Genomic DNA, 14,518 nt, shown 5'->3' with positions numbered 1-14,518 from the left:
CCCTTTTCTTGGATCACTTTACCTAGGGAGTTGCCCCGATCCCAACCAATGGATTTAAAGATCGAGCTAGTTCCAAGAGCAAAAACTCCCTTAGGTGCACCGCTAGATGAGCAAGGAGCTGAGGAGCTTTGAGCACAGATTAAGGAACTATTCAAGCGGAGATTGATTCAAGTGCTCAATGCTTTATTTACGCCCCTAAATAAGTTTGTAACATTTACTAGACACAAGCCCCACGGATAAACTCTAAATTACTATTAAAGCAGGACATGCCCTAACTTCTAACAGTACAAGGTAATGAGATGGAAGTACATAGGATTGCATGATGAACAGGTTTAGTGTCAAGATAGGTCAAAGTCATCAACTTTCCACAGGATGTGATTTGCACCTAGAGACTTCATAACTGGAAAAAGGATTCCGTGATAATTCATCAGTTTGTAAGCATGACCATGTTTCGAGCCTGATCAAATGGCATGTTGATGCGGCACGATGATGTGGCAGCATGTGGATTAGATTTATTTGGTCAGAAAAGTAACTATTTATTTTTACTTTTTAAAATTAAAAAGAAGTTAAAGTTGTATTTCACACATGCCAAAAGTTGGATAGGGAACAACCTTAAAAAGGCAGCCATGGCAGCCAATCAATCAATCAAGAAGGCAGGTCGCCTGGTTGTGGCTGTCTAAGACTACAGCACTGCTGCCTGTAGGCCTGGCCTGACTGCCAGTGATGTTTCATGGGACTGGGCTGACTAGCAGAGCTGATGGCTGGCCTTGTGCAGTTGCTGGTCATCAGAGTAGAGCTGTCTACATGCTATGCAAAGCAGATTCTGTATCCTTCAGCATCAAGTTTGACTGTTCATTTGCATTCAGGATTGTATTCAGATCCATCCAGGTGCAGCACACTCCTGTTGTTCATGACATCATCAGTGCCTAGCCCCCCCTTCAGCTCGCTCCTAGACCTGTCTAGCTGTATTGCAGTTGGTAGAGCATTGTATCATTCATTCATTGCATTATCATCTAATTTTTATCCATTCTGAGCAAACATGTGTTAGTTATCGTGTTTGTACACTCTTGTGCACACTCTGTTAGCCCTTATGTTCACATTGGACCTAGTGGCCCATCCTAGAGTCCTCATTCCCAAGCAGAACCTTGAAGATGATCCTCAAATCAGCAATGCCTTCACTTCAGCGTAGACCTGTCTAACTTATGTGCACACAAAGAACTGCCCTGTGTTACTAGGTGTGATCATATTTTCCCCTAATTGAACATACTTAGCTGCAGTACTCCCATTCAAAACCACAGGTGTAACAAGCATTGCACCCTGCCACAGCACATCAAACATCAACGGCCAATACTGGCCACCTTTTGGTGCTTCAAAAGTATGTGTGTGTTGGGTAACTATGCTCTATTGGAACTTATGCACATACATGTGGGCTCAGTTTTACTCAGTGGTTTAGAACTGCTAGAACCAATCGATAGCAGAAGGTCAAACTGGCCCACATTTAAATAAAACATTGATTTGAAGAAAGATGAAACCACAAAACAACACCTTTATCTTACAACGGGCATTTTACCTTTGCGTAGCTGTAGGCCTCCCAGCAAAAAGGTTCCTCTAGCTCCACTGGTGCAAGATTCGCATCATCCTCTGTCATTATTTCCTGTAAGCTATCTTGCGATTGATTTTTATCACCAAGTATGTCTCTCATAATGTCAAATTCCTCATTATAACCATCCAACGTAGGCCGTGGTAAGCCACTGTTCTTTGAAGCTATTCTCTGACCAAACTTTATAGTTCCTGGAAATGTTACTTCTGTACTTTTGGATAATGCACGTGCACCAATGACCAGTTTCCACTCTATCAAGTTCTCAAAGGCGGAAAGTGTCCCCAAAGATGGATTACCATCCAAAGAAGCAATTTTTCTCCTAGGAAATGGCATCATAATAGTGCATTGCTCCATGATATAAGGAGCTTTATATCCTTCCATTAATTTGAGCTTAAATAGGAATGCTGCCTCATTCTCAGAAACCATTGACAGTTGGTAGAAGCCCTGTACAGGTGGTCGCATATTGGAGTGTAGAGCTAGATATTGTACCAGTACAAAATTTCCAAGAGGAGGTGAAAACATAATAGTTTGACGATCTTGTCCTTGTTCAAATGCTTGAGCTTGACAGCACGGGTGATAACTGAAGGACTCAAACTTGGTGGAGCTAGGGTAGTTTATTGGAAGTGCAACATCAGGTAAACCCTCCAATTCCGCCCTGCAATTAACCTGACCAGCTAAAGATACACTGTCTGGCACATCATCTCTATCATATAATGCTGCAGTCACAACTTCAGTCACAGTAAACAATACCCTCTGCTTGCCCTTGTATAAATATGGCTTCCATGCTGGCTGTTTTTGATCTGTTGGTGGCACATCCAAAACAGAAAAACCATTGGAGCGCATTGAAGAGATGTTTGTAGCTGCCATGTCCAGTGGCATGCCTGTAATGACATCACAAAACCTATCATTGTATAAAGGCTTCGCATTTGCAAAGAAAATGCACAATAATACCAAAAGCTTGTACCAAATGGCATAGAGCTGCTGATGAAACTCCTCAATGCCTCCTTATCTGCTGCCTTCAATGAGATCTTTCCACCTCCAACCGGCAGTGAAGAGGCAGTTCCTGATGTTGCTGCACCTGTTGGGACAGCTGCTGCCACCGGTACGCTAACAGGTTTGGCTCTTGCAGAAATGCCAATTCCGACTGTCAACGAGTCTAATAGACCTCCTCCAGTTGGAGGAGTATTAAGAAATACTTCTGGTTCGTTAGTATCACCAGTGATCAGATCTCCTATAGTCTTTGCTGCGATGAATGCCCTGATAGCCATTGAAACAATGAAAAACTGGATCAGTAAGTGATTGTTAACATACTTAAGTGGCGCAAAACAACAACTTACAAGTCCAACTAGGAGCTAATACCCAGTGATGCATGGTAACTCAAGAAGCATGGAAGAAAGGCTTTGGCATTGACCATCCTTAAGCAGCTCATAAGGACTCCCACAAGTTGTTCTCTTGCAAATCTCTTCAAATGAGACAAGATGTCTAGGCTCAACCAAGGGCAAAATTAGTACTTGAAAATTTCCTTTTAAGTGCAAGACCAGTGGCCACAACAATGTTGAAGAGATGGCATCTTCCTCTACTCCAGATATTTGGAGACTTATGACATGACGTGTGATTGGATCATCAACCCATGAATCTGAACCTTCTGAAGAGTCCTGGTCTCGTATTCCACGTCCCTGAATTGAGCCTTCCCTGCAAATACATTGAAGGTAAATCCACACACCATAATATGAGTGATCAACTAATTTCATGACACTATGTAAAGCCTTCAAAACCCCAAAATATGTTCATTATCCAAGAAAATACTTTATACTGAAGTAACAGTTGCAAAAATTGCACTAAGCATCTTTTTCCCTGTAAGAAAATATCCAACATTCTTTCTTACAGGAAGGAGGGCGGGAAGTACTATTAAGAGGTGGCTTTGGCACCTCATATGCATTCACACTAGTTGGACGACAATTGGTCCTTGTCGGTTTGGCTTTGCCTATACATACCAGACCTAGACACTTCCACACCTGTACAGAGGCATCTCATTTTGGAGACAATGTACATAAGAGCTATTTCGCTTGGCATTGATGGGGGATAACCATTGTTGCTCCTCTTCAATGGCTATTGTATTTAGTCACTTTGAAAAGTAGTGAATTCCATTCTATGCATCATGTGTTTGTGTTTATGCTTTCATATTCATGTTTTCTCTCTATGCTCATTGATTTGAAAGCTAGTTTCCTTAGGTTGGATGGGAGGTAACTGAAATATTCCCCCAAGATCCAACCTACCCATGAGACATGGCAAGTTGTACCCACAACATAGAACATAAAGGACATGGACATCAACCTCACCTCCCAGCCATTTAGCCAAATGGGGTCTCCTCCAAACCTGGGAGCTAGCAGCATACCACATCATGACCACATCTCACAAGCTGGCTAGCATGCCATAACATCAAACCACACCCTCCCAATGTGCAAGCCTGTCAGCCAATGTGCCAAAGTCCAAGAGTGGTGTTCACACAATGATGTGCACAACAGGGCCTTGAGTCCTATACATAGGACTCCGCTGCCCTAACCCTAAAGTGTCCCTAGTGCATTTGCACTAGGTCACTTTAATTACCACTATGATCAATACTGCTAACGCCCATCCACATGTCCAAGGATGCAAACACTTCCCCTCCTCCCTCATGAATGATTGTTGTCCCTCATGAATGATTGTTGTCCTCAGCAATATCCTCAAAGAAGTGGGGAAAATGACTTTTCAATGAAGTACCGACTACCAAGCTGCCTCTACCTTTGAATGGTTCTCCTTCCACTTGACTAAATACTCGAGATAAACAATCAAACATTTAGTACTATAGTCAAGAACCAATTCAAGTTTGAGTGAAATATAACGAACAGGATCTTCTTGTCACAAGATTTCCTCCATCAAGAAAATCAATTCACATTACCCCAATTGTTATTTCAAATGACTCACGTGACACATTGGGTAAACTTGAATGTCTAGAGGTAAATCGAATTGGTAAGACACACTACTATTAACTAATCTTCTTGGTAATCTCGAAAGGTCCACAATATGTCAAAGATAACTTATAGCACTTTTTGGTAGTAATTGAAGTCCTTTGAGACTTTCAAGGTATGCCCTCTTGGAGCTCTCGAGGAGTATTGTTCTAGATACCATGAAATATAGCACGATCCTGGGCCATTTGAATGTTTTTCTTCACAATCATTAACATTTCCTACATATTGTGCAAGAAGTCAAATATTGATTGCATCTTTAGTCCTTTGAGTTCAAGGGCAATTGATGGTTTCAGCTCATAACCATATTGTCACAAGGACGTGAAAATTTGATGCTTTGCTTATGTTTAATTGACATTTGATTAAAGGATTAATCAAATATGCAATTAAAAGATGCACATGTGAGATGCAAGCTACTTTTTTACAGTTGAAGGCCCAAGGACTCTATGAAAAAGATGGGTATCAAAGGCAAAAGTTATAACAAGTTACACTTGTTAGATTCTAGGTGAATTTTGGTGTCAGTTTGCCCTTAGGACCATTATTGGCCATTAAGTGTCAACGGTGACACTAGGACCTAGGCATTAATTAATGGATTAATGCATGTCCAAGGGTTAATTAATGCATGGGACCACTTTGGGTTGCAAATGGCCTAGCCAATGAATTTTTGGATGGGCAAGGTCAATTTTCTGGGCATGGATTAAGGGCTGAATTAATTTTCAAAATTAATTAATTCTAAAAATTAATTAAATGGCTGGAAATTGCTGGAAATAGATTAAGAAAGCTGCCACTTGGCAAAACTTTCCCATGCAAGTGGGGGAAAGGCTAAATAGGGCTGAAGGGAGAGGAAAATCTCGTTTTTTCATTTTGGAGCTGTTGGGAAGAGGTGTTGGACTGTTGCTGCCAGCTTTTGGGGCCATTTCCTAGTCATTGGAGACCATTTTGGTGATGGAGATTGCATATTCTTGACCTTGGGAAGCTGGAAATTGCTGCTGATGCACTTTTTCTTGTAGATCACAGTCTCTGATGCTCCTATTGTTGTTGGTGCATCCGTTTGGGGCTGGTACAGCAAGGCAGCAGCTGATTTTGATCAGTTCTTCGCGACAAATCTCAGAATTTTCTCTCTCTACAGCATTCTCTCATCTCCTTCAACTTATGCTCAGCCATTCTCAACAATTCTTAGCCATTCGGAAGAGATCTCAGCCATTTTTGGTGGGCTGACCTGTAATTTCTACAGTAAACCCTAATTTTCAGCAAAAATTAGGGTTTAGTAGCCACCTTGGGATCCATGCCTAAGATTGAAGGCTCAAGGGACTGAAATCAGCAGCTGATAATTAAAGATTATCAAGGGATTTCAAGAGGCAGCCCATCCCAAATTGATTTGGGGCAGCATTTGGCCAGCCAAGGGTCAAATTGGAGAAGAAGTCCTAGGTGAATCAAGGGGCAAATGACCCAAAAGGCTTGCTGGTCATTTATGATAGCAAGAGCAATTGGTTAGCAGGATGAGATTGAAGAATCTCAAGTTGTACTCCTTCCAATTGAATGAAAGCTAAAGAAATACCGCAAGGGGCGCCAATTTTGGGGCCAACACGGTGTCTATTGTCCAAGAATGTTATGGTAAAGTGTGTATTTCATTTTGTGTGCATTTATTTATTGCTGTAATTAACTCTTAAATCAGGTTATCACCACCCATTCCACCATTCCAAGAAGGAAAGCTGGTTTCACATACATTAACACAAAGAAGCCATACCCAATAGCGAAATACTTAGAGCTATTATAAGCAAACACAATCTATGAAAGGTAGAGCTCCCAGTCAAATTGTGTGTAGGGAAGTATGTATGCATATTGAGCTTAAACACACTTTATAGCTAATTAGCATTTGTAAACAATCCCAAAACATGCTTAATTAATGAAACACACAAATTTGGTACACAGTTTGAGAGAGTTTCAGTGGTCCCCCAAAACCCTAATTTTTGAGGCACTCTTCAACATCTATAAATAGATGGGTTGTCCACCATCCAACCTGAACCTTTTGTGCAAGTTTCACTCTACCGTGCAAATTTCAACCATCAACCACCTACTATCTATTACACAGCCCATCACTATCCAGCCCTAGGTGGCCTGTTTTCAACCATCGCCCTACTGTTTGGAGGTTTCCATCTGTTGCGTCATCATAGCACTTGATAAGCCTGTATTTTCAGCACCTGGTGCTAGGCGATAGGCTGCTGCCATCTCTCCCACCAGACAACTACTACAGTACCTGCGTTTTTGCTATCCAATAAGCCGTCTACATCAACAAACACCTCTCCTATTGTCGCCTCAATTCCCTAACACTTTGGTAATCAACGTTTAATGTTTTCTACACTCAGACGCTCCAACTAGTGGTCACAGCACTTGGAATCCATCTTCAATGGACGTCACTCTCCGACACTACATTGCTTTGCCCTTGGGCATTCTGTACACTCTTACATTCATTTACAACATTCATTCACTTCACAGTTTCTTCTCTTTGTAATTTGTCTCTATGTTTGAGTTTTGAATTTTTGTATTTTGTGTTTTGCATTTTACGTTTAGGGTTTGAGTTTTGCTTGTCTCTGTCTGAGTCTTTGTGTTTCAATCTTGGTTGTACATGTTGTGTTTTCTCAGTACAAACCCTAGCATATCTTCACATGGTATCAAAGCCGGTGCTCTTCTAAAGAGTATCCTACGGTGATTATAGAGGCTAGTCTTTGTGAGAGCCTCACATGCAACTCCATTCTAACTCATAATGTCTCAGGCACCTTCTTCTTCATATCCTATGACGCCCTATCAAGCTTCTCCATCATTGGAGGCTGTGAGAAGACATTATGGTCTCAAGGAGGAGATAGACACATCTTCATCTTACCATCTTCTTCCTCTCGTTTTGGTCATCTTATAGATGAAGAGTTTGAGGAGTACTTGCACATCATGTATAGTTTAGTTTACACTCCTCCAACGAGTGCTACTACTCTATCTAGACCAATTGTTGAGACTGGCCATCTCTCTGATCTTGGAGGGATTATGACATTCGGCATGTATGGCGATCCATCTCCTTTATCTTGGCCAGGCCTTGTGTTAGGTTTTTATAACCCTTTTGAGTCATATGAGCTAAAACCCTCTTCTATTTCTCCTTTTGGTATACAGGATCCAAATGCTTTTCAGTATGTTAACTTTAATAGAGAAGGCTCTCAAAGCAAATTCCCTTTTATCAAGAAAGACAAGGTCTTTCATTTGTGGAAAGCTCTTTATGGACTAAAGCAAGCACCAAGTTCCTGGTTCAATAGGATGGATGAGTTTCTTTGAACTCACGGATTTCATTCTACCCCTTATGACCCAAACTTATATGTCAAAACTACTTCAGAGGGGGTCATCTATATTCGATTATATATAGATAATTTACTTTTGTTGAATTGGTATGGAAGCATGGAGGAGAGGAGCATCTTTTGTAGAAGAGAGAAGAGTGTGGGAGAAAAGAGAAATCCAAGAAGAATCAAATAGCCAAAGATGGGTCAAACAGTCAAAGAGAGCTGGATGGCATCCAAGGGGGCTAGGGGAGGAGTACATAGCTATAAAAGGTGGACTGAAGTATCCAAGGCTTCCCACTCCCCTAAAGTGCCATGCAAGACAACACGGTGACTCAAACGCACAGGTGGGACACATTAATGACACACAAGAATCTGCCAGATATAGTGGCCAAAAACGTGTAGAAATATCATATGGAATTGTATGGAACGTATTGTATCGTACGGTACAAATCGAACTATGAGCAAAATAAAGCAAGAAATAAAGCTAAAAATGAAGAAAAGAGCTATTTGAATATGGGAATGACTAAATGAGCCAAAGACAAAAGAAGGAAACCCGAAGTGTTAGAAATTTGCCAATTCTAGGCAGTGCCCAATGTAATTTGTGTGGTGTGGACACTTATTAAAGTTCAATGTAGGGTGTGTACATCTGGTGTCTTAGGACATTAAAGTAATTACACTAGGCTCTAGAGTAAATAAACCGAACTCTAGTTAGTTGGTGAAAGTGTGGATAGGTTAACCTTAGACCTAAACCTTAATTATACTTTCATCTATCTTTTCAATCACAACAAGAAAGTTCACTCTCGTTCAACTCACACACTGTCACTATGTACTTTCTTGTTTCTCTCTCCTCCATCGTTGGTAGCTTGGCCTCAAATTTGGTATTAGAGTGAAGTTTCCTCACTGCCACTGGCTCCTTCTATCGAGAAGCTAAGATAGCCCAGCCACCTAAGAAAAAGGAGCTCAGCCAGCACTGCTAGCTATTGTTCTAGTCAGCCTGCCAGCTCTGCTAAGTCTGTTAGATCTAGCATTGTACCCACCCAACCTATTTGCACCACCCAAGCCAATGCTGCTTGCACCTCCATTCTACGCCAGCACTGCCTGTCCCTACCTGTGCCACAGCAGCACTGTACCTTCTACTCCCACCGCCTACCACTGCTATAGCAGCACCCACACTTGCTGCTGCACAGTCCTACCCAAAGCATCGCCACCCCTAGTCCACTATTGAACCACTTCTAAGTGGTTGGCCACCACTTTTTAGTACTTTTTAGTGATATGCACTGCTTTTTAGTGTGCTAACTATCACTTTTCGGTGGCAAGTTACCACTTTCAGTGGTGGGTGCCACTTTTAAATGGTCCTAATCACTTTTTAGAGGATCCCTTTTTAGTCGCAAAGCAAGTGAATAAATAGCTGGTTGTCACTACATCTTCAAATAAGGACAACATGATGGAATGCATGCCGGACCCAAAAATGAGAAAAGCCCCAAATTTATCACACAAATGTCAAAGAAATTGCACAATGTTCGTAATTCCAATAAAGATGTGTGCATGGAAGCTCAAATCGGGCAAAAGACCCAAAAGCATATCTGAACTCCAAATGTGTAGATAGTTGCTGGGCGCACTCTCATACTCTTGGCGGCTGAACCTGTGGCCACAGATGGTGCTGAGGCGGCACAGATAGGGCAGGCGAGCGGCACAGAGCTGTGACCCAGTCAGCGATGCAGGACAAACAGTGGTGGCAGGAGTATTAGGGACATTCTGAAGGGTGGATATATTCATGTCCTCTATGTCAAGAAAGACAAAGGAATAAGCAAAACCTAGAGTTTATAAATAGATGCTTTTATTTTACTAAATGAATAATCACTCCAAAAAGTTGGAAATACTTGTTAAACACATCTAGGTGTCCAAACTAGCACTCACACCCCTCATATGGTAGACAAGGTAACCATCCATACACCAGGTTCAAGTTAGATCCTAGGCCTGATTTTCGAGCTAGATATGTTCACAGTCATCATGAATGTTAGTGAATCAAATAGGGGGACAAGGTCACCCCCCATACACCAGGTTGGAATTTCAACCCAGCTTACACCAATGAGGCACCAACAATGGTGAACTAGCTCACTACAATTTTAGTGCAGCAACCAGTTTTCTTGCTGTTTGCCATCACTCCAAAGACACCATTTTGCAAAGGCTTATATCACTCATTGCCTAAACCAAATAATTGTAGAAACTCTTCTTAGCTCCTTTGTGTAAAAAAATGCTTTTCTAGGGAGTTTCTTGAAATCAATAAGTTATTGAATTCTAACAAATTGCTCCTAGATTACTACCGGTTGGACAGCGTGCAGAGGCTCTGTGTAATTGAAATTTGAGCTACTTCTGAAGCCTCGAAGACACACATCATCTTATGGTGTCAGGTGATTGTGCTTGTACGATTAAACCACACCCAATATGCGAAAACAAGATTTTCTTTGCCTTCTGTTTTATCATTTTTCTGATATGAGAATGTGACTGAGTTGCTCTACCTCAATTTCCTGTTTCTAAGAGCTTCCTCGATCTGAGCATCGGTGGGAAGAGAGATGCGCAAGGAATTTCCAGAGCCGGAGTCTGAAAAATGGCGATCCTTTTGTCTTCTGCAGGCGGCTTGCCATCTTCTATCAACAGTGGGGAAGCGCCTGCAAACCAGGAAAGAGAAAACACACACACACACACACACACACACACACACAAGTACAGAGATTTGTTACATCACTGTGCGCGTCGAGATGACGGAGGGGCAAAGTATGAGAAGAGCACACCTGGAAAAGACGACATTGCCGGTCGAAGTAAGAACCCACAATGCACGAATGCTGCATCCTTGTCCTTGCATCGTGAAAGAGGACAACAACAGGTGGCTTCACTGTGGCCGCTGGAACTGATCGACATGGAAAAATGGCATTTCAGATGTTAGGCGCTTCTATAACAAAAGAAAAAGACAAAAACAAATCTGGAATTTCATATGTTAGGCGCTTCTATAACAAAAGAAAAAAACAAAAACTGAAAGGAACTAGGTTGACAGATGCGGCTAGATGAAGGAGTACAAAGTTTCTTATCATTATGTAATTTTTGCATGTTTACTATGTAACAGTTTTATTGATGGTGTTTAGACATGTGACATGTTTTAAAGCGAAGTATGTTTGTAGACAAGTTTTAGTGTTGTTTAAATGCATGAATCTCGAAAGGAGAACATGAATACTTATATAACTTGAGTCCATGATTGTAATTTTGAACTTTTTTTTTTGTTATGTCAAATGAGATTTTTTCTCTTCAAAAAAAATACTTTTTACTTTTTGTTGGGTGTCCGTCTAGGTTGTTGTATCCTATCACAGTTGTATTTTTCTTACGGATGGTGGCCTGCTCAAAATTCCTAGCCTTGTCTATGCTATCAACTATTGCTTCTATATTAACCTCGAAGTTATCCTTGAATAGTTGGAATGTTTCTATGTCTTTGTTCATTTTCTTGATGAGATTTATTTGGTGTTGTTGGATTTTTTTCTCGATGTTGCTCGTCAATCCCAAATACTCCTGGCCATTTTTCTTACATCTTATGGTGTAGATGAAGTAATTACTTTTGTATCTCTACGTTGGCGCTTCTGGACTAACTCGTGGGTTTTGGTTGCAGATGGTGCTAGATGATATGGAAGTACTTGAGCTGGTGGGAGAACTTGCAGTGGTTGAGGCTACAAGCTTGGCGCTGGCAAAAGTTTGGTTTCTTCTTGGTTTGCTTTGTCTACATTTCTACGAGAAAATTTGATTATTTTTTTTAAAGAAAAAGTTGTATTTGAGAACTTACATGTTACATAGATGATGTTGCTTGATGGATTAAAGGTTGAACCATGTTTCTGGGTATAGACCTCTCTGCTCAATAGATATGTAACCTTCTTGACCGTTGTTGCAAGGTTGTCATGACCGTGATTGTAGTGGTTATTTTTCATGTAATCTTCCAGTGTGTCATTATATTCTTTTTTTGTGACTTCTACCAACTAATTAAGCAAGATGTTAAATCCGTAGTGCATCAACTTAATTGGGTATGTTCCGATGCCATTTATTCTTGTGTCTAGAAGCTCTTGGGCCATGCTTGACGCCAAGAGGCATATTCCATGGTGGATTTTGTGAGGTTTTTGCAGTGGATTCCATAAAACTAGAGGCATATTCCACGGTGGATTCCGTTAAACTATATGTATTTGCCGAGGCTCGTACACAAGGTGAATTCCTTATACAAGCACTTGACGGGGACACCTGTCCTTTTCGGGTGTCATATTAATTTAATGTGCACATGGATGATTCCACGATTTCGCAAAATACATATTTAAATTAATGGATGTTTGTGAGTTTAGAGTGCACTCATATTAAATTAAGGTTATGACAGAGTTCCAACCTATTTAATTATTTTGTAGATGAAGACTGCTAGGTATTCACTTTTGTAGGTTTTATCTTATTATTTTCTAACAATTGTGAATGCTTCAATTGATGTGTAGAGCAAGCAACGGTGGTGTTGGTCAGCATCGGCTGAAGGCATGTATTCAGATTATCTAGAAGAATTATTATTTTTTATGGTCATGCATCTTATCACTTAAGGCATGGTATCAATAATCATTTAGACGAGCTTATTTATTAAAGCACTTGACAAACATTTATTATTTTGTATGCGCATAGGCGCTCGGTTTAAGTATTCCATTATTTGACATTATATTTGGGCATAACCTAACTTTTGGGGCGCCCAAACACTTTACTCTTTATTTGAGCAAAAGCAAACACAAAAGCCAAAAGCATGCTAATTGTAAATTGGGCTATTTTTTAACTTCGAGATTAATAAATTTATAAATGCATGCCTTGTGAAGCTCTCACACAAGGCATGGGGGGAGATTGTACCCAATTTGTCTTTTTGTCTCATCTCGTGCAAACCTCTCTTTTTGCTTTATGAGCTTTTGTAGAGTTCTTTGTTCTTGGGGACCTTCTGATGTTCACTACGCGTGCATACATCATCCGATTTGCACATCAACGATGTCAGAGAGAAGCTAAGTTCAAGGGTTTCCAATCGCTTAGCATCTCACGCGAAAGCGAAGCTCCTAGAACGAACAGGCTTTACAGGTAGTCTCGCGATAAACCATCAATACTAATATATTCCTGGCGGTGAAGAACTTCATGTTGTGTTGTTATATTGCAAAGGACCACTCCCTGGAGGAGGAGGACCACTTGGGAAGCTCCTTTATAAAGACTTTTTTTTCCCTCTCTCTCAGACAGAAACTGTTAAGTTTCATATCAATTGTCAAAGCTTAATACTTGAGCTTAAAAATCTTAAGCCCTTAGCCCTCTAAAATTTCACGATCAGTGGTAGCAAGATGAACTGCACGACGTCGACGTCATCCACAACATACCACCGTCCTGTTCGATTTCATAAAAACCATTAAGTTTTCTTATAAAGCTTAAGGTTATTAAGCTTCCTAAAGCTTAAAATTTTTAATATTAAACCTCCTCCATAGTGGGTATTCACACCGAGCTTGTCCTGAACCTGCTTCACAACTCCAACAAGCCTCTGTTCGTACCTGCACTTTGACAGAGCTGATTTCCAACAAACAGGCTATCACACGCAGTCTATTTCTCGCTTGGAAAAAGACTGTCATCAATTGTCGTACCTGCGAAAAACGCAAGATCGTAAAAGCCAATTGTTTAATTTTAAAAAGCAAGCCTTGTAAACCTAAATTTGAGTTACACTCATCCTCCTAACAAGATTTTGAGTGTGTGAGGTTGTTTGAGATTTTGTAGGATGTCTAATCAAAACATGGAAGATTTTATGACCGAAGGTGATTTGCAAGAGTCGACTTTAAAGCAGATATTAAACCTAATTATGATGTAACTTCAAGAAGAGCAAAGAGCACGTCAAAATTTACAAGCGCAATTGGCTACACTTTAACGATACACTATCGATTAAGGAGCGCAACTTGAAGATGTTATTCGACGTACGATTGATGCGACACTCGATGCACAGTCTCTCAGGAAAGAAGCCAAGATAAGTAAAAGAAATTTCAAATTTCGTACTTTTAATGGGCAACGTGAGGGAAATTTTATTCTAGCTTTCATCAATTAGTTTGATGATTATTTCCATGAAGAGAAATATGCTGAAAAAGATAAACTTAAATGCGTCACTAACCATTTAGCAAACAGAGTATCATTATGGTGGACTGTTGTCCGTAAGAGTATTGATTGTCCCACTACTTGGGATTCCTTTCAAAAGAAAATTTTACAGAATTTTCTTCCACCTTAATTCCATGAAAAAGCAATCAAACTGTGGGATCTTCTACAACAAACAGATTGTGAATCCATTCTGCAATACACCAAGCATTTATGGAGTGCCTTACTACAACTTCGAATGCTTCAAGATGTTCTTGAGACGACCCACAAGCGCAAATATATGTTCTATTTAGTTGGTTACTTCTATGCGGAAGTGAACATATTCAAGTCAAAGACTCTGGAGGATTCGATTTCTTTAGTGCATGATGCTGAAGACAAAGTTAATGGACGAGAAAAGCGACTGCAACAATTTCCAACTAATGGTAACG

General features: G+C 40.5%; 1 protein-coding gene across 2 annotated transcripts in view; it reads right to left on the bottom strand.

Moving 5' to 3' along the window:
* The window catches only part of LOC148010997 (clathrin adaptor complexes medium subunit family protein), an 87,601-nt gene extending 76,670 nt beyond the window's left edge, over window positions 1-10,931 (bottom strand). The window contains exons 1-5 of one of the 2 annotated variants that reach the window (XR_015689550.1): window positions 10,718-10,931; window positions 10,445-10,594; window positions 2,960-3,292; window positions 2,565-2,857; window positions 1,571-2,481 (exon numbers count right to left, since the gene is read on the bottom strand). Coding sequence is in view for 1 of the 2 variants with exons in the window: in XM_087671947.1 (XP_087528073.1) it covers window positions 1,571-2,481; window positions 2,565-2,857; window positions 2,960-3,292; window positions 10,445-10,594; window positions 10,718-10,788 (1,758 nt within the window). In the remaining variant the exon portion in view is untranslated. The remainder of the gene's footprint in view (window positions 1-1,570; window positions 2,482-2,564; window positions 2,858-2,959; window positions 3,293-10,444; window positions 10,595-10,717) is intronic. The other variant, XM_087671947.1, reaches the window with a different exon arrangement.
* Between the last annotated feature and the right edge of the window lie 3,587 nt (window positions 10,932-14,518).

The sequence above is a fragment of the Lygodium microphyllum genome, chromosome 29 (genome assembly GCF_053477565.2).
Source record: "Lygodium microphyllum isolate KBCC chromosome 29, Lygodium_microphyllum_v1.1.10, whole genome shotgun sequence".
Lineage (NCBI taxonomy): Eukaryota > Viridiplantae > Streptophyta > Polypodiopsida > Schizaeales > Lygodiaceae > Lygodium > Lygodium microphyllum.
This window is presented reverse-complemented; position numbering and strand designations above follow the sequence as displayed.